Below are 21,007 nucleotides of genomic sequence, written 5' to 3' on the forward strand. Positions count from 1 at the left end.
CTGAGCACTATGGGACTTAACTTCTGAGGTCATAAGTCCCCTAGAACTTAGAACTGCTTAAACCTAACTAACCTAAGGACATCACACACATCCATGCCCGAGGCAGGACTCGAACCTGCGACCGTAGCGGGCGCGCGGTTCTAGACTGAAGCGCCTAGAACCGCTCGGCCACAAGGCCGGCTACAATTGAAAGACCGTGGAAACAGTGAGACGTAGTTTTCTTAAATTTCCTACAATAACGGGTATATAATTTTACCCTTGCGACGATTTTGGTAATTTTCCTGGCCAAACCTAGATGTGGTAGTAGAATCGACGAAAGTAATATTTTTGGCACTTTTCTGTCTACACAACAATCAGAGCGTTACAGTACCTACGCTATTCATGATTAACATTGTCACCTACAACAATGACTTCGATTGTTTGCCAGACATGTGAAAACAGCCTGGAAAAAAAAGGGGGGGACATGTAGGATGACAAATAAGACGTGGCTGCTGCACTGATTCATCGATATGTAATGCAAGAAGTTCAACAGCAAGGTAACGTCAGCATTAATAAGTTGATAAAAATTATAACCACAAACACCACTACATACGGAAAACTGGTTTCTGCCCAAGCAAGGCTGAGAGAAGAACCCAGCCACAAATTCATTGGGAAGGACCGAAGCAATACGTAAAAATCACGTAAAATCTGAACAAGATATGACAGTTACTGATACAATTTTCCTTTTCCATACCAAACAGCGAAATTAATTCCCTTTCACTGCGAATAATAAAGACTTATAACGCGTGGGAGGGACAAGGTGCAGTAAGGAGATTATTGTACTGTACCCCTCGCCGCTTGAGAAACGACTATGACCAAATACGTTCTATCAGGAACACTCAATAACGAGGAATGGAACGCATTTCTCTGGTGTAATAGAAATAATTTCATTAAGCAACAAAATAAGAAGTTACCCATATGTTTCTCACTCAGGATGTTGCGTGCGTTTATTTCTGTATTAAACTGATCACCCATTGCTACTATGTGGATCGATTTTTATGAAACTTGTCAGTAACGATAACGTCAAGGGTAAAAGTTGCGCAATGTATAAACAATATCTGTAGTGCGAGGGAAAACGGACGTCACTTTTTACCATATGGGTATACGTTACGTAAAATTCTTTACCCAAACTTCACCTGCAACACTAAAATGTGTATTCTTTACGCAACTGGATTGTCACATTTGGAGTGAAGATACAATATATCGTTCTCTCTTTCTTTACTCATGTGAAGCCAGTTGGTTTTGCAGGCAATGGTGCACTTAGCCATACTTACGTTATTTTCTTTTCCAGGACACCAGAGAAATAATTCTCGAGTAATGCGAGCAGGTCCATTTCTTTAGTGTTGCTGTAGCATTGTGGCTACGATTTGGATACCTTTGGCTCCACTCAATGTCGTCTCTTTTATGCACTTGTTAATTCCCTTTCGTAGAGCATACGCCATCAAACTTAACGTCTTTGTTCCACGATATTAGTTTTATGCCGCCATTACCAGTGTTTCGTTTCAAGTGTGAATTTTTCTGGCAATTGGCAGTACTCTCGAAGTAGTTCATATTCAGCTCATGGCACTTAAAGGAGCGCAGCACGTGCAGCATAGTCACGTTCCCTGCACTGTTTACAATTCGAGTGTGTGTACTTGGCCGTGCCGCACGAGTTGACTAGCTTTCGGAAAACGCGGCCGCATTCGGCTAGTACGGGTGACGAAGTGACAGTCATTCATATCTTGGGTCCAACATACCACTCAAAATTATATCGCGGAGAGCTAAATTTCTCCCGAGCCATTTTATAATATTGAAAATTGTTCATATCTTCGTCCGTCACATCTAAAATTACGAGTACGAAATTCTACAGGGTCATATCTTCTGTTGTAGATATTGTGTATTAAAAAGGTCTTTCCTTCTTCTTTTCCCATCTTCAACAAGCAGCACGCGCTCGGTGGCTACGTGCCAGAGCATGAAGCCAAAGATCTGGGTTTCGACCCTGGTTAGTCTGAGGCTCCTTATGCCACTTCTGTCGCCTCTGGCAATATTTATTCATCTGAAAAATATCGAGTTGCACCGTGTCTCGGAATTCACCTTGAACTGCAAGTCCCCCTATAGTTGGCTGCGTACGTCACTTCTGAAGTCGGAGGAAGGCAATAGATGGCCCCATGCATTGTACCATGCCCAGTAAAGAATTGTGGTGTCCAGGAAAAAGTCCTGTGGCACGCCCCAATGAACGCTTACCTATGGGAGCGAAATGGCTCTTTGCGACGAGAGTTTGTATTGGGTAGTTTGGACGGACTTATCGACGATCAGAAGTAGGAACACTTCGGTCCCACTATTTCAGAGCGCCTTTGTACCTGCGCACGTCGATCTGCACCAATAATACCTATTGCTACCACTTAACTGGTCGCTTTTCAACCCTAGTAACAAATATCACTCACCATTCCTTCAGAGATGTAACAGGGCCTTTGTTTTCCTAACAGATAAGGAATGAAGCCGGGCGTACTGGGCTCTTCATTGTCCGGCCACGCAGGCTTCTGTGATTGACACATTTCCAAGTTTTACGTTGTCGTTCGACGTACTACATATATCTCAGAACTGGGGTTAAATGGCTACATGTCAGCAATGAGTGAAGGGAGTTGTTCTAACACTATGTAAAGCATTTGCACAGAATTACTTCAGAACGTTGAACAATGTCTCAAGCAAGAAAACGAGAATTATAGTGCTGTATTCTGGAAGCCGTGCTGCTCGAAAACCACAAGGAAAAATGATTGTTATCAGAGTTACTGAGAATGTTACGCATCTCTTACGGCAAACTCAACTTGTTATCCGTGTATAATCTTCTATCAGTTCAATTAATCTCATACTAGAATAGTTCAGCAGGTTTTGCCACATTTACTATACCTCTGTGAAGTATCCAGGGGAGGGTTTCTAAAACTCTTTGATATTTTTCCTGCTGTACGTCTTCAGCTACCAACGATAAGCTAGTTAAAAATTGCAAAGACTCATTTACAAAATTTTAAGTTTATGAATGTGATGGCGTTTGCAGAAGAAATGTGGAAATACTGTTCACTTCAAACATCACCACTGTGTATTGTGTGTACTGAACCGGGGGACCTAGAAACGACGGAGGGGCTTCGTCCCGCCGTAATCCTCCTCAGTGGTTCACAACCCCACAACTGACCACAGCAGTCCACCCACCCCACCGCCGCTCCACATTATTAAGAATTAATATCTTAACATATTCGTCACTAGGTGAAAGCATATCATAATACGATTGTAATGTGAAGTCGTTGGTTCAAATTTCTCTAGTGGGACATATTGCTTCTTACTTGTATAAACATGGGAAAGAGATACTGCCTGTAGGAAACTAATAAGAGACCTTTGAAAAAGGAGAAGCAAATAGATGTGCATTAAGAGTTCAGGTACTAAGCAGAGAGGGAAAGATGAAAGGAATACATAGAGGGGCTGTGGGAAAATGAACTTGAAGACAATATCATAGAATGGTAAGAGAACGCAGGTGAAGAAGACACGGGAGATACGACACAGAGAATAATTTGACAGAGCACTGAGACATATACCGATAGAAGGCTCCTGAAACAGATAATATTTCCTCAGCACGACTGTTATCCTCGGGAGAGCCGACATGACAAAATTATTCCACCTGTCGCGCAAGATGTATGAGACAGTGAAATATCCACAAATTTCGAGAAGAATGTAATATTTCCAATCCCAAAGAAAGCAGGTGATGACATGTGTGAATATTACTGAACTATCAGTTTAATAAGTCACGGTTGCAAAATACTGACGCGAACTATTTACAACAGAACAGGAGAGCCCACGAACGCTGACCTCCGATATCAGCTCAGGTTCCGCAGACAGACGGAACGTGCAAGGTAGTACTTATCTTGGAAGGTGGATTAAAGGAAGGCAAATCTACATTTACAGCATTTGTAAACTGAGAGAACGATTTTGTCAATGCTGACTGGAGCACGCTCTTGGAAATATGAAGTAGACAGAACAAAAATACAGGAAGCGAAAGTTTAAACACAAATTGGACAGAAACCACAAGGCAGATACAAGAGTTGAAGGTCATGAAAGGGAAACAGTGGTTGAGAAGGGACTGAGAATTATAGTTCAGGAGGAAGAAATAAAGATTTTCAGTTTTGCCAATGACATTGTACTTCTGTCAGAGACAGCAGAGGACTTGGAAGAAAAGTTCAACAGAATGGACGTGTCTTGAAAGTAGGATATAGCAAAAAACAATAACAGCAAAACAAGTGTAATGGAATGGAACCCCCTATCTCTCACTCACATGGGGATTGCAAAGATTACTGCAAACATAGACGTATTCAAACAATCATTTTTTTCCACCACTCCATGTGTAAATGGAACATGAAAAAAAAACCTAATAAATGGTACAGTGGCATGTACCCTCTGCCACGCACCTCACAGTTTTTTGTAGAGTACCGACGCAGATGTAAACAGAGTTGGATTAAATCAGATAATGCTGAGGGAATCTGATTAAGAAATGAGACACTAAAAGTAGGAGATGAGTTCCGCTATTTGTGCAGCAAAATAGCCAACAGAGTACAGAAGATATAAAATGTAGACTAGGAGAGGCAAGATCAGCATCCTAAAGAAAAGAAATTAGTTAACATCGAATATAAATTTAACTGTCAGGAAATCCATTCCCATGGTATTTGTCTTGAGTGTAGTCTTGTACAGAAGCGAAAGTGGATGATAAGCAGTACAGGCAAGCAGATAATAGAAGCTTTCAAAATGTGGTACTACAAAAGAATGCTGGAGATTACATGGGAAGATCACATAACTATTGAGAGAGTCCTGAACAGAACTAGAGAGAAAAGAAATTTGTGGCTTAAACTGATTAAAAGAAAGGATTGGTTGATGGGACACATCTGAGACATCACAAATTCAATACTGGAGGAAAATGTGGGGGGCAAGAAATGGTAAAGGGGGAGCAAGAGAGGAGACCAGTAACCAGGTTAAAATGGATATGGGTAGCAGCAGTTATCTGGAGATGAAGAGGCTTGATAAGATCGTGTGGGGAGCTGCATCAAACCCGTCTTCTGACTGAAGAGCACAACAGCAACATTAAAATACCATATTTATTAAAAAATTAAAACATTATTAACAAATATTGAATCATAATTTTAATGTAAGTAACATCTTTTCATTTTAATTACAATTAGAATAAAATGGGAGTAATCACAATAAATTAAAATTTTGTAGAAAAATGCAAAATGTCAAAGGGAAGATAAAGTAGGCCTATTTCTTTGTTTCTAGAGACTGAACAGTATTACTGATGGATGAAATTTTTTTTAACAAAAAGGCATCCAGAACGTCCGTGTGAAATTTTAATTTATTTTCATACGACCAACAACTAAAAAGATGCTACTTTTATTAAAATTATTAATTTATATTTGTTAACATATGCGAGATTTAAATAAAATTGAATGAAATTGTGCCACTAACAAATTCGGATCAGTGGCTTTGTCCGACTACAATCCTATTATACAATGCATGATCTTCAAATCCTGTAAAGTATTAACAAAATCAAAAAGACCAGTCTATTAACTTCCCTTACTTGGTAAAGTACGAGGAAGGAGAGGCGGAACGGAAAAGGTTTCAAATCGCAGACGGCAGCACATGAAGCAGAATTAAGAAGGAAGCGATTGACCGCCTGGAAGAGAGAGGCAAATGGCCTTCTACCATAGCAGAAAAATTTATGATCGTGGGACGGAATTTCCTTCGCAGTAGATTTTAATGCTTTTTCATTAATTTATGGATAAGTGTTGATACGTTCTGTTCAATAAACTTTACAAGCCACATTTACGCTAACCGAATGAACGAATCTCATTATTTAGAGTTCGCGCATCATCTAAGATGAGATCTGAAGATTATCAGTAAACGCTTTCACCAGCCTACCACTTTGCTATTAATGTTAGTTAACTTAAATCCCGTAGAGTCATTACTACCCTCGCGTGTTTCCACATTTCTCCAGAACCCAAACTGCCTTTTTCCGAGGTTGGCTTCTACCAGTTTTCGATTCTTCTGCAGTATTTAGCAATCATGACTTATTAAACTGACGGCCATCAAGCTTCCCATTGATTTCTGCAACATAATTAATAGAAGCCATAAACAGCATGAGCTTAGGCACTCATACGGAACCATTTCGATTTTTATGATTCTGAGTGATGTTATCTTACCCACGATACAATACTACCCCCCCCCCCCCCCCGCCTTTATAATTTTAATTCCCTCTTCATTTGTGCAACCGACTCATACTAATAGTGACTTCGAGGTGTGTCTGGAGCAGAGGATTGATCGATCAGCCGGCTGATTCACATCTTATAGTACCATGTGTGATGATTAAGTGACCGTGTCTTATGGATGGGATTTTCAAAATCTATACTAGTTAACATGGATAAACCAGTGATACCCAAGGAAAATAATTTTAATGTTTGCGTGTTAAGTAATTCATATCAAGCCGCACCGATTGTAAGTTCACGGTAAACTGTTGGCGCCCTAAATGGGTAGATTAGTTGAAAAGTCTCAGAAAGCCCAGGGCACACCAAGTCAAATAGGACCACGCCCAGTAAACCAACCTTCTCGTTGGTGACGTATTTTCCTTTTCATTCGAAGAAGTTGATGACAGCGACAAGAGGCTTTAGCAACGCAAAGACGTTGATATTCTTTTTGTAAACAGACGCGTCCAGAACACACAACACTAAAGGAGAACAGAGCCGAAGCAATGTAGGCGGCACTGCCAGGGCCGGAATTGAACTGAGGAGTTGTTCCATTACGCAATGGTAAGACTTCATTGTTTCCAGTTGCTTGCAACTTCAATAATGGACAATGGCAATATTGGGCGTAAATTAAATGATTTTAAGAATTTATGGAGTGAAACCTTCTGACATTACTTACAGGGTGACAATTATTGAACTATACGAAAAAAACGTAAATTAGTTGCAAACTACATTCAACATGTAAACGTCACTACAGGTATTCGGATTTAGGTTATGACATGTTCCACATGCCTGCCATCATTGGCGGATGACCTCAATGGCTGTTTTCAGCTCAACAATGGTTTTGAGGTTATTGCTGTACACCCTCTCCTTCATATAGACCCACAAAACAAGAGTCGCGTGTGTTCAGATACGGAGAATACGGCGGCCAATCGGGGCCCGTGTCAGTGGCCTCTGGGTACCCCAGAGTCAGAATGCTGTCCCCAAAGGGCTCCTCCAGGACATCAAACATGGGGTCGAGCTCCGTCTTGCTTGAATCACATCTTGTGTCACTTTGGATAATGGGGATGAAATCATTTTCCAAAATCTTCACGTATCATTCGGTAATCACCGTGCCATCAAGGAATGTCGCGCCGATTATTCCGTGACTGGACATTGCACACCAGACAGTCACCTGTTGAGGTTGAAGAGACTTCTCTATCGCGAAATGCGGATTCTCAGTCTCCCAAATGCAATTCTGCTTACTTGGCGAGCCCATCCAAACGAAAGTGGGTTTCGTCGCTAAACCAAGCCATACATACAGTGCATACTAATTCCCTTCATGCCCCGCGGCCAGCCGTGCAGTTTGAGCGTCCAACAGAAGCCATTCAGAAGTTATGACGATTTTATTTCATGTAGTTCAATTATTGTCACCCTATATTTTACCCACAGAAACAAAGTGTTATGGAACTTTCAGCTCTTAAGGCTAATAAATGTTAATCTGGCACCTCCTAGGCACTTCTCCGCAATGGTGCTGACATTAGCTCTGGCATTCTGAACTATTTACGTCGTCATACAAATCAATTACTTTAAAAAGTGAACCATTTACGAAAAAATTCAAGATCTCACTATAGTGCTTACAATTGAGTAGAACTGTTTATTATCAGGATTACATTCCTTATACCATGTATCCGTAGCCTCTGAATGGTGTAAGTCGTGAATGTTGGATTTCCTAAAATAACATGACACCACCAATATCTTATAGAATCTGGTTACTGTTGGCTCAGTAATGTGATCCTATTACGCGATGCCACTGACACAAAATGTTCACCTGAATCGTCATAGTTTAAAGCTGTTCCAATTGCAGAAATGAACTTTTTCAATTTACGGAATCTTCGATGGCTCTAAAAGCAGGCCATCATGGCGACGTAGCCATTCAACTTTAGTATGCGAAAAGCAGACAATTTCACAAATGATACGAGGTACAGAAATAAAACTGTTTATGACTTGGTGCTTTCATCTTTTGACAATGGTGTTTAAATAAATGAAGACCAGCAAAAACCTCCACATTGTGGAGCAACCTAGAATGTAGGGTTCGTTCCGTGGCCAAAGATCACAGAGAGTAAGGAGCGAACATTGAATTGCCAAAATCACCAGGTGCACACTTCTGCCGACACGGAGGCAACGGGGCTGCATGCTCGTACGCGCGCGCGCGCGCGCGCGCGTAGCACTTTAGAAAAGGCGCCAAACCTGTTAGAACAGGTGTGCTACGGCAGCGTGTGCGCGCGCGCTTTAAGATGCATCAAACGACGTAGACGTTTTGTTAACTGGCAAACTGTACATTCCAAAATGATGCCTTGTTTAAGAGACACGTCTCGCTGTACATAAAATCATACGAGTTACGCATTTCTCGACAAGTCATGCAAACGTACTCCGGGTTGCATTCAACATGTTATCAAAATAACATACAAATAGACGAGGACTTAACTGGCTCTGCCGCATATACCAAAGTCTGTTCTGCACTGAAAGCATATTTTCTGTTGCGAAAAGATATCTTCATGCCTTCAAGCTGGCTTAATGTACGCTGAGATATTATGAAACCGAAATGTCAGATCCCTTATCACAAACAAAAGCATCGATTCAGATAAGATCATTGCCTGTGCAACATGGCGATCAGATCACTGTCAAATTAATGGTATTATGTCGCAGCTTTTCCCCGGAGAGAGAGAGAGAGAGAGAGAGAGAGAGAGAGAGAGAGAGAGTTCAGGGAGTGAGGCATTACGAATGCATGTGCGATCCCAATTTCTTACTGAGGAGCTTCCCTGTATCACATGGAGTGAATGCAGGGCAATTACCTCAGCAATGTTCTGGCTCACAAGTTATAATCTTGATCGAGATTTTAAGGTCTGATCTTTCTTCCTTACGATTACTGCTTTTGCGAAAACGTGTTTCACAAGAACAACACGAAGAAAAAACCAGCCTCAGTTCCATATTTAATACAATAATGATGAGCAGTGTCTGTGGGGTGACATTGGGCTGAAATAAACTTATTAAAAATGTCGACTATGTAAGACAAGAGACGCATCAGGGCGTAAGTAGAACAGAAGGGTTGGGCGGAGTACGAAAGTTAATTTTGCCTAAATTTCTTTATAATCAACTTTCCCTCAACAGGTTGATGTGTTCGACAGAAGACGCCCATCCTTGTATCAGTGCACCCAGATCCGAGCTGTTTCCTGTTTATGTCCACGGTCATCAAATGCGTTTTCGATGCGCTTTAGGTAGATGGATGCACCGTTAACACAGTGAAGGGAAATCTTCAAGGAAAATTGTCTCTTTTGTGCTCGGAATGAAGTGCTCAACACCGCTTCAGTCACTAGCCAAAACTTGTTTTCGGACTGTCATTTCTTAAGGAACTTTAGTCTTCTGTGTATGCTAACTAGTCTTCCCACTCCTGAACGTTAACCAGGAATCCCGCACGCAAACGGACCACATCACATACGCGCCTGCTTCCTCAGTCACCCGAAGGGTGGGGGGCGCAGGAGGGGCGGAGTGTTGGTGGTGGGAGGTGAACCATGACCTTGCGTCACTCCACCTTCAACAGTCAGTCGGAGGGGGAGGGAGCACGTGGTGGCGAACACGCGACCACCAAAAACAACCCCGCAGCGCTGTCACACACAGCTCTGTATTCAACAGACGTCAGCCTAGGGATAGACACAGCAACATCCACTACCTGCTTCGCATCCCTCCAGTTCACTTTTGCTGTGAGATCTAGTCCTCCCTCTATTATGTAATGATCACAGCTGCAAATAATATCAATTCCATAATCAATGCCTTTTGCAAAGGCAAAATGTTTTCCGAACTTTAATCCTGGATCGGTTTTAATAGCTGGGTCGTACAACAGCAGCCACATAAGTTTACGATCTTTAGGTAACAATGATAGCTTAGAACGTTTCTACAGGAAGTAAACTAACTTTACTTTCCTGCCAACTGGAATATGAGGTGAAATTACTCTAATATACACGATACACCATGTTTACGGTCTGGGTAGAAGTACACCAAGAGTTTGTCAAAGGATTTATCTGAAATAATCTTACAATAACTGTGGTTATCTTAATAAAAATTTCCCGTACTTATGGCCATTCTAGCTGAGAAATCAAATACTTCTAATTCCACTTCGGCATAGAAAAAATCCATCTGTACCACGTTCAGTCAAAATATACATAACTCAAGATTGCATTCGCTACAATTCTTGAAACAGAGAGGGAAAAAATCTTTTATCTTTTTAGTATTACAAACGCTGTATTTGATACACGCTGCAAATCCATGGGCCACAAATACACAATTAACTAAAATTCCCGAACAAGTAAGACCAAGTTAAAATTTGAAAAAAAAAAAAAAATTAAAATCAACGAAACGAGAAAATAAAAGCAACAGTATTCAGAAAGCAGTACCGACTATACGGCAGTAACATCAAACACGTAATAATTTAAAAATATCACACATTTTAAGCACATTACTGCTATATAAACACTATACCACACTAGCCAAAACAAACTGATGATCAATAATAATGTATCGAAACAACCGAAGTCCGCTTCAGATATGCACCGCAAAGTAAATACAAACACAATGCCACGTTCTGCTTAGTATACTCACCTTTATCCATCCTCCGTGAGCTGTAACCAGTACATAAAGAAGATATAAGTCTATTTCATGGCCGTTAATCTTCGGTATTTTACGAAATGGAGTCCTGAAAACAACAAGACATTATAATGTATTACGATGAATAACTTAACATAGATACATGCCAAACCCAAACAAACATACAAAGATGTTTAATAAATTTTAAATAAAAGTACACTTACCCACGGCTTTCGTGGAATTGCCTAAGTTCTCGAATGAAACTGTCACGTTCCCGTTGGTATGTGACTGGGTCCTTGTTAAGAATTTTGGCCATATTAACACTGAAACACTCTTGTTTATTGCACCACACGTGTTACTACGCTATGTGAATCCATTTAGAGTCCCGATACGCGTGACGTAGTCGCAGCGAAGAGCAGATACACCACGGTAAGATAGCAGTTGGGGCTCAACCGACGAAGGGTATTGTTCGACTCCCGCAGACGTAGGGTTGACTGGATTTCCAACTCCCAATGTTGCAACTTACTTCTGTCCGATATTAAGCACACAGCAAGAGTCCAGTACACGGCACAACCACTCACACGTTGTCCGTAACTTTTCCATGGCGCACAGTTTAGTACTTTGCACCAAAATAATCACAAATATGCACCAAAAATGTTACATACACGTAACGGCACGTTTCTTCCTATGTGTAATGTCACTGCAAGCCAAAATGGCGTCGGCCATTACGCCCAAAGACGGCGGATAGATACTCAGATACAAGTTATTTCTACTTTAAAATGTAGTTTGCAATGAATCTGTGTTATAAAACTTGTCTAGGTCTAATTAAACCCCACCGTTAGTAACGCTACGACATCAAGCAACGCGTCCATAACGTCGATTCCCGTCTCGGCGTACAGAGCGCGATGAAATTATAGTTCGTACACTGAACACAGATGTCAGTAGCAATTATAGCCTCTGTGAAGAGTTACTGATTTTGTGAATTTTTGTGATATCGTCAGACACGCTGAAGTATTTCGAAGCCAAACAATGACTTATAAAAGGAAAAAATATCATAAAGGCGATACACATTTGAAGAAGAAATGGAGAACGAAGCGCCGAACGAAAGACCTTGATGAGGTTAGTAAGCGTCAGTTTGTCTTTTAAGGTTATTGATGGAAAAATGACTATTAAAAATTAAACCATGACACGTGGTTGTAATTGCAGATTGATGAGGATATGAAAGAAAAGAATGCAAAACTGCTACTAAATCAAGAAATAGATTTGGATAAACCTGGAAATGCACAGTTTTATTGTTTGCATTGCGCGTGAGTAACATTCTCAGTAGTTGCATGCCGCTAGAAATGCTTGCATGCTAGAAATGCTTATTGTTTAGAAGATTAGTAGTTTTTGTATTGCAGTTTTTAATGTGTACACAGTTGAACTCAGATGACTGAAATGTTTAAAATTAAACAACGAAGTTGCTATGCTTTTTAAGTCTACAAGGTTGCGAAAATTAATGTGTAATATGATAAATTTAGGCTATATTTGTGTATGTAGTAACCAAAGTTGAATGACATGAAGATCGTATAGTAACTTTGGAGGAAATTTAATTACGATGTAAATATTGTCTTAAGAGTGCCCAGAAATAAATTTCCATCAGTCATCATCTCCACTATTATTGTGAAAAATGATAAGGCAGAAATAGAGTAGCAGGTTACTCAGAAGTCGTGTAGCTGATTTCATATTAATGATTGAATACATATTTATTTATCCAGCGTTAATTTTGCGATGATATAAGATTTGTCATCTTAGGAGACTGAAAATTAATAGCATAAAACACACTCACTAATAAATCACAATTTACAGGTATGCTTTTATGAGGTTAGGGCAGTGCTTTATGTGTATAGGACAGGTGGTCAGGCACAGCACTGATGAAGAATCCATTCCAGTAGTTTCCAGAAAGATTTAGGAGAACCAGATCATGGTGTCAGAACAAAGTAACTGAAACCTACTAAATATGAGGTCTTTGTCTGAATAACTGCACAGTCTTACTCTGTTGGCTCCTAATGTAGAACATTATCTGAGATACACACTATGTACTCCACATAACTAACATAGTTTTGCTCTGCATTACTGCACACATCCAGGACACCTGGTGCTGATTCCTAAACCATTTCCCCCACACTCGCCTCCCTGAACTAATGGTACACATACTGCTTGATAAGTTATTTGAGCAGATTATGTTATTAATTGAACTTCTTGTGCAAGCTAAAAGTGCACTCTTACAACTTAATTAGGAAGTAATTATTTGATACCTGTAATGAAGAGTGCTGTGTAAACAACCTTAGATTGCTGTTGTATCTGGAGGAGTTAGTGACAGTTAAGTTTATGTCTGAAGCACACTTTTTTTCCCCACCACTGAGAAATAAATAGTGGATTGGTGTCCTCTTGAACTAAGTTCAGTGACGTAATGATTAGGCCTATGCCACTTCAGTCAGCAGGTGTTTTCAACTGTTCAAATATAGACATTAAAAATAAATAGTGAGTACTTACATTACCTTCATACTGTAAGAAATTTTTTGTTTGAATATTTAATTCTCTAATTGAAAATTGGTAACTGTCTGTAGTGTTCTGTGTCTTTACTGAAAAATATCGCTATGTGCCATAGCATTATAATAACCACTGTTGTATATAATGACCCATTTCAATGTGTTGTATTAGTGCTAGAATGAGTGATGAAGCAGTGCTCATGTCCTCCTCATAGAGCTTAAGGAAAAGCTCTGTGTATACACATGTTAATTAAAGTAATGAATATATTACTGACACAATGAAAACACTGAGTATTGGAGTTACAGTAGTATTCTAAAAAAATGTTCTTGATGAGTCCAGAAGTACTAGAGGACAGGTAGTGGTTGTGAATGTATACGTAGAGATTGCTAGTCTCTTTCCCTGCTCTCCCTCGTCTGTGCCATTGTGGTATCAGATTTTGTGGTTTCCTCCTATTCCAATCATGGTTGGAGTGTAGAAAGAGTGACTCCTTAAATTTCACTATAAAGAAAGACCGTTTAAATGCCACTGTGAATGCTAAAATGAGTGTGATATTGTCTATGTATTTCCTGCAGGAACAATATACACTGGGTGACAAAAATCACGGGATAGCAATATGCACATATAGAGATGGAGGTAGTATTGTGTACTCAAGGTATGACAGAGCAGTGCATTGGTGGAGCTGTTATTTGTACTCAGGTGATTCATGTGAAAAAGTGACTGATGTGATTATGGCCGTACGACCGGAATTAACGGGCTTTGAACGTAGAATGGTAGTTAGAGCTAGACTCTTGGGACATTCCATTTCGGAGATCATTGAGGACTTAAATATTCAGAGATCCATAGTCTTAGGAGTGTGCAGAGACACAAAATTTCAGGCATTACCTCTCACCGTGGACAACGCAGTGGCTAATGGCCTTCAGTTAACAACTGAGAGCAGTGGCGTCTGCGTAGAGTTCTCACTGCTGACAGACAAGCAGCAGTGTATGAAATAACTGCAGAAATCAATGTCGGATGTACGTGAACATATCCATTAGGACAGTTTGGTGTTCAAGGACTGTGTCAGCTGACGACTGACGTGAGTGCGTTTGCTAACAGCACATCATCACCTGCAGTGCCTCTCCTGGGCTTGCAACCGTATATGTTGGACCCTAGACAACTGGAAAACTATGACCTGATCAGATAAGTCATTATTTCAGTGGGTAAGAGCTGATGGTAGGGTTCGAGTGTGGTGCAGAAACACGAAGCCATGGAACCGAGTTGTCAACCTGTGCAGGCAGGTGTGGGCTGTGTTTGTGTGGAATGGGCTGGGTCATCTCGTCCAACTGAACGGATGATTAACTGGAAATGGTTATGTTCAGCTTCTTGAAGATCATTTGCAGCCATTCATGGAGTTCATGTTACCAAACAACAATGGAATTGTTATCGATGACAATGCGCACTGTCACTGGGCCACAGTTATTCCCAATTGGTTTTGAAGAAAATTCTGGACAATTCGAGCAAATAATTTGGTCATCTAGATTGTCTGACACGGGACGTAATGGAGAGGTCAGTTCGTGCAGGAAATCCTTCACGGGCAACACTTTTGCAATTATCTGTTGTTATAGAAGCAGCGTGACTCAATATTTCCTCAAGGATCTTCCAGTGACATGTTGAGTCCATGCTATATTGACTTGGGCACTATCCCAGAGAAAAGGAGGTCCAACACAATAATAGGAGGTATCCCGTGCTTTTTTGTCACCTCATTGTATAGGATGATGAAAATAGCTCTAGATTCTACACTCACTTGGTAAGTAGGCATCCATGGGATAATTGCCATCTATCTTCAAGCATCTGCCAATTCACATTTTTCAATGTTTCCATGATGCTTCCCGATGAACCGAATAAATATGTGGCCATCTTGCTGCATTCTTTTGTATATATTCAATGGCTCAACCAAACTGCCACCTTTCATCCTAACCACGACTTCAGGCTATGCTGCAGATTAGTGTGTCACCACAACATACTTCCCAGAAACTAATACAGGTGCAAAAGAAATATTGTCAGTGTTCTAGTGTTTTTCTGTTTGCCACATCAGCATTATGTGCCACATCATCATTACATTACAGGATGAAGGAGGGCTCCGGTATTGGTTCATCCTGATAATTGTGTCAATATTGCATGATAGTCCTATTTGGTTTAGGTCCCAAACAGTTGAGCAGTAATGTAAGGTGGGATGCACAAGTGATTAGTAAGCAATCTCCGTAGTAGACTGACTACATTTTTCCAGTATCCTACCAATGAATCAAAAGTTGAGCCAGCGTAATCATTCCATTTCACAGCCCTACAAATTGTAATGATCAGGTATTCATAGGACTTGATTGATTTGAGACATTCAGTTAATATAGCAGCAGCACAAAAATTTGCTTTTAACTCTATTAAAATAAAAACCACCATGACTGGTTTTGCGCTTCAAGACCTCTCCATTTATAGCTATTACAGGCTCATATCTTGCGGCATTGTATTGTAGTTGTCTGATGTCCTCAAATTTGTTGTTCATCTGAACTTGGATTTTCAAACTTGCTGACCATATATCTGTGTTCCGTGAGATATCTCAATGATTTTGCAGCAATGTCAGAACATGGTTATTCTGTGGTTACGTCTTGGTAAATTGTAATTGTCAACAACTTTCTTTTAAGGCAGAAAAGTTGGAAGCCTTTGTCTGTATTATTTTATTCCACAGTTAGTTACTTGGTACTGAATGTAATGTAACCTACAATCACATTACCTTTATTATCATTATTATTATGTATTATTATTATTATTATTACCACCATTGTCGTCTATACTAATTTCTTTAGTTGGCCACCTAAGGACTAAAATAAGCATATAACCTTTATGACAGCTGTTGTCATTTATTATTTTTCTTTCTACAGGCTAGTCGTTTTTCATCAGCTGGCTATGTCTTATGTCTGCGTATACATTATTACTCTGTAATCCACCTTACAATGTGTTGCAGAGGGTATTTTATGACCACTGTCTCTTCCACCTTTCCTATTATGGAGTGCAGTCAAATTAAGTCAGCAGATACTGAGGGAGTTAGTTTCGGGAATGAGGCAAGGCATTAAAGTAATAGACAAGTTTCACCATTTGGACAGCAAATGACAGTGGTGAAAGTAGAGGGGATATAAAATATTGACTGGCAATAGCAAGAGAAGAACTGTGGTGGTAAGTCTCCATGCGAGCTTGAATCTCTCTGATTTTGCCTTCAAGGTATTTCTGTGAGAGATGTAGGCAAAAGCAGTTGGTTGACTCTTATTAGATCGTCAGTTCTTGAACTTTAACAGTAAAACACACAGTGATGCAGAATCTACCTTGCACGTTTGCCACGGGTTGGCAGAGCATCCCCTCGATGTTTTAATGCTTATTAAATAAGGCTGTAAGAAAATGCACTGCTCTTCTTAGGATCTTCTTATTTCCTCTATCAAGCCTTTCTGGTATGGATCACAGACTGATGGGCAATATTAAAGTATCGGTGTAATGAGGGTTTTGAAAGCTACCTCCTTCGTGGAGGGACTGCACTTTCTGTGGGTTCTCCCAATGGATATCTGCCTTGCTTGCAATTAGTTTTTGTGTATTTGTTCCACTTTAAATAGCTGTGCGTGCATCATTGTATATTTAGTGGGTGTGACTGCTTTTAGTGATTGCACAGCAATTTTCTAATCATACAATAACGGATATTTTTGTCCATTTATGTGTCGTATGTTATATTTGTTTATGTTGAGGATCAACTGTCAGTCTCTGCATCAAGTGTCACCCCTTTGCAGATCTTCCTGCGTTGTACTAAAATTTTGTACTGTTGGGACTTCTGTGCTAAAAAGCATTCAAGTTTCAGCAGCTCTTGCATTGTGTATAGATGTTGACTATTTGTTGACGTTTGTCATAGCACGAGATAGTACATGGCAAACAAAGAAAATTGCTGGATCTGTTTTATTTTGGCAGAAAATAGATTGTTTACACTGGTTTTTAATATGGAGAGTGCCAGAATAACTTTTACTGTGCTGGTGTTATGATTTTTAAGGTTGGTTACTGATTTTTGTATTTCTTTGGTGACTGGAAAAAAAAACTAAATGTGCTGACACTGACTTGTAGCATAGCCTGAGTACTAGATTAGTTTGGAATGTAATAATTTGCTGGAGCATTGGTGGAGCCAGTGAATTTCAATACAGAAATGTTTGCCAAATTTGCCAAAAATTGACATACAAACGTTCATTGTATTTTGTCACTTTTTAAAGCATAGTCAGATTTGGTTAGGCCTACATGAAACATTTAAGAATTATTTACTTGTGCCTATAATTCCACTCATTGGTTATATTGCAATAAAAAGATCAATCTTAGTTATTTTACAATGCTTCTATCCTTGGAGGTGTATTATATGGATGGTAGAAATTCCATTCTGTACTCCTCACACATTCTCCTGTAAAAGAAGGGAGAAAAGGTGAATTAATCACTTGGATGTATTTACAGCATGACATCACAAAACAACCGAGAGCTGCTGTAATGTGTGTTTATTTACAGAAATTCAGTTTTCATTTAGTGACTATCTCTAAATTGTGTGCACAATAACTAAGATGTATAGAAAATAGCTTTGTGCAACTAATTCTGGTGAACTATTGTGTGTAGCAGATACTTACGGGTGTCACTATAGCATGGTAAAAGAAGGTTCCGTGACATAAAGTACATAATTGTTATAGTTATCTAAATGGTACGGCTAAAAATACAATAAGCATAAATATATTAAAAACAATAGTATACATATTAAGACAGATTTTAGATGTACACAAAAGTCACATCACATATGCATGGTTCCAGTATTTCATACGCTTTATTTGCTACAATTTTGGTGAGACAGTATGCTGAACAGTGCAATGCACTGTCAGTTTGTGCATTTAGTGACTAATGGAAAATGCATATAATTATAATTGATGCATGTATAGTGGCAGGTAACTATAACATGTATACTGTGTTTTTAATGTCTTTAAACATTTTGTATTTTCACCTAAATCATAGAAGCTGTAACTAATAATAATTGTGTACTTGATGCTGTGGAACCTTCCTTTAACCTGATATAATGGTACCCATGAGTATCTGCTATATACAATAGTTCAAGTTAACTATTTTGGAATATGCTTTTCTTATACATTTTTCTTATGTAAGTGACTTAAAGATGGGCACATGACTGATACTAGTTACCCATAAAAAAATACACATTACAGCAACTTTAGGTGATTTTGCAATTCTGTTCTTAAAACGAATTCATTTTCTTTAAAATTAGTAATTAACCATCTGCAGGGAAATTTGCCAATTCTTGTTTTAATTTACAGTCTTTTCAATGCATGTAATGCTCTGATTATATCATCATTAAAAATTTCCATGTTACGTGTATAAAACACTTGTAACCTCTTCTCTCCTTTGTTTTTAATTTTACCGTTGTTGCCTTCAATTTTTTTCACAGGAGGTATTTCATTGATGAATCTGCACTGACTGATCATTTCCGGACGAAAGTTCACAAGCGTAGGCTGAAAGCTCTTGAACTGGAACCATACACCGTAGAAGAATCAGAGAGAGCTGCTGGCAAAGGCCAGTACCAACCTCCCAAGAGAAGGAAGATTGAAACACAGAGTACAGGAGATGATACCTGTGTTGAATCTGGTGACAGAATGACTGATTAAAATAGTCATTTCTGTAAACACTTTAGAAAAATAATCGAAAATGATATTTGCCTCCCACTTAATGAAATCTGTATGTGGATGCAGTATGTTATTACGAACATACTGCAGCTCAACTTTATTTGTTACAGGTAATAAAGCACATAAAACTGCATCAATTCTGATTCCACATCTTGATTGTGAGGAAAGGTTTCAGGGTTTAGAAAAGCTGAAGAGAAATGTCATGTTACGCAAACTTGATCTTGATGTTGATAACGTCCATCAGTTGTGGGAAAAATTAAGATCTATTGAACAGACAAAAGAGTGTATGGAACAGAAACGCATAGAAATAGCCAATATAACAAAAGCCTTAAAGAAAAACAATAAGTTCCAGGAAATAGAGAAACTCAAAGTGCAAGGTAGGTCATTAAGAGATGATATTAAAAAAGTAACTAAGAAATTTTGGGAAATGCAGGAAAAAGCGATTGGGCAGTTTTTGTCATTGCCAAATGATTTAGACCCTGATACACCCGAAATGGAAGAAAAAGTTTTGTATGAATTTGGTAATTTACCTCAGGGCCCCTCAGAATGCCACACTGTGATAGGAAACAAACAAAATTTGGTGAGATATTTTAGTCCAGTTTGTTACTATTTAACTGGAGCTGCAGCAGTTTATGAATTAAAATTGCTCCAGCACTTTGCTGATTCACTTCACGAAGCAGAATTTGCGGAGACATGTAATTCTGACTTTGTAAGGAGCATAGTAGTTGAAGGATGTGGAATGAAGCACATTAATTCAGTATCAGTGTTCACTATAGAACACAGCGACACGGGTGTGTCAGATATCAATAATAGGCTTCACTTAGTCGGAGGTGCTTCTTTGCCTGCATACTGTGCTTGTCATGCAAAGACCATTGTCACAAGTTCTCTTCCATTTAGGTATTTTACAATAGGTCGACAATATAGTCCCATACAAAGTAAAAGTTTGCCAGGATTATTTCACACTTGCCAGGCATCATGTGTGGAATTGTTTGTGTTAACTTCAGACACTCTGAAAGAACTGAAAGCAGAATTCCAACGGACATTAAAAGCTGTTACAGGTATATACAGGAGTCTGGGACTACCCTTCAGAATTGTGCTTTTCCCTGCCAACTCACTCAAGCAATGGGAAAGTTTAAGAGCAAGCATTCAGATGTTTTCTGTACACAATAAGTCTTTCATTGAAGTTGGATATCTTTCATTGTGTAATAATTACATAAGCAAACGTTTGCTTATGTATTATGAAACACCAGAGAAGGATAAAAAATTTGTGCAGGTATTGTCAGGAACTGTGCTATCTGTGCCAAAGTTTCTAGGCTGTGTGTTAGAAAATGGACATTTTTCAGACTTGAATATTTAATTTAGACTGGAGATACTGAGAATGAAGAAGTGACATAGTAAATTATTTAAATAAAATGCAGAAATGTGTTTTTGGCTAGTAATGTATGTAGCTGTTACTGTTATTGTGTGTAAATGAAAATCTTTTCAGAATAAAATTATAAAGTGCTTTTTTATATTACTTGTTCAATTAATACCTTCTATTCATCATAGCATTACTGAAAACTATACCTTCCCTCTGAGGAATTATATTCTGTGCAACTGTAATTTGTCAGAAACAACTTAAAGATGTTGCTAACTGTATAGATCAGATCTACACCAATTTACATAATAGAGTTGATGCAATACATTGTAACTCCTCTCATCACCTTTTCCAAACAATTGAAACACTAATTATGTATGATTCACTCAGTATGCATGAGATGAGGGAAGATACATACATCATTCCAAGTCTCAGACTGCAGTGGAGGACTTTTGGTTATTAACCAGTTATCTAAAGATATT

At 39.1% G+C, this 21,007-nt stretch overlaps 3 protein-coding genes across 12 annotated transcripts in view; 2 read left to right on the forward strand and 1 right to left on the reverse strand.

Moving 5' to 3' along the window:
- LOC126199221 (AT-rich interactive domain-containing protein 2) overlaps positions 1–11,632 on the reverse strand; it is a 323,635-nt gene extending 312,003 nt beyond the window's left edge. For all 10 annotated transcript variants that reach the window (XM_049936005.1, XM_049936012.1, XM_049936003.1 and 7 more), the window contains exons 1-2: positions 11,135–11,632; positions 10,926–11,019 (exon numbers count right to left, since the gene is read on the reverse strand). In XM_049936005.1, the coding sequence (XP_049791962.1) occupies positions 10,926–11,019; positions 11,135–11,226 (186 nt within the window). In that variant the 5' untranslated portion in view covers positions 11,227–11,632. The remainder of the gene's footprint in view (positions 1–10,925; positions 11,020–11,134) is intronic.
- Positions 11,633–11,776: 144 nt separating this feature from the next.
- LOC126199224 (zinc finger protein 593 homolog) lies at positions 11,777–19,301 on the forward strand. Its single transcript, XM_049936015.1, has 3 exons — positions 11,777–12,029; positions 12,117–12,217; positions 18,934–19,301. The coding sequence occupies exons 1-3, from the start codon at positions 11,940–11,942 to the stop codon at positions 19,148–19,150; spliced, it is 408 nt and encodes a 135-aa protein (XP_049791972.1). The 5' UTR covers positions 11,777–11,939; the 3' UTR covers positions 19,151–19,301.
- On the forward strand, positions 19,191–20,679 carry LOC126199223 (serine--tRNA synthetase-like protein Slimp). Its single transcript, XM_049936014.1, has one exon. It carries the CDS (start codon positions 19,191–19,193, stop codon positions 20,523–20,525), a length of 1,335 nt encoding a protein of 444 aa, XP_049791971.1. The 3' UTR covers positions 20,526–20,679.
- Positions 20,680–21,007: the final 328 nt, after the last annotated feature.

This window comes from Schistocerca nitens, chromosome 8 (genome assembly GCF_023898315.1).
Source record: "Schistocerca nitens isolate TAMUIC-IGC-003100 chromosome 8, iqSchNite1.1, whole genome shotgun sequence".
Classification (NCBI taxonomy): domain Eukaryota; kingdom Metazoa; phylum Arthropoda; class Insecta; order Orthoptera; family Acrididae; genus Schistocerca; species Schistocerca nitens.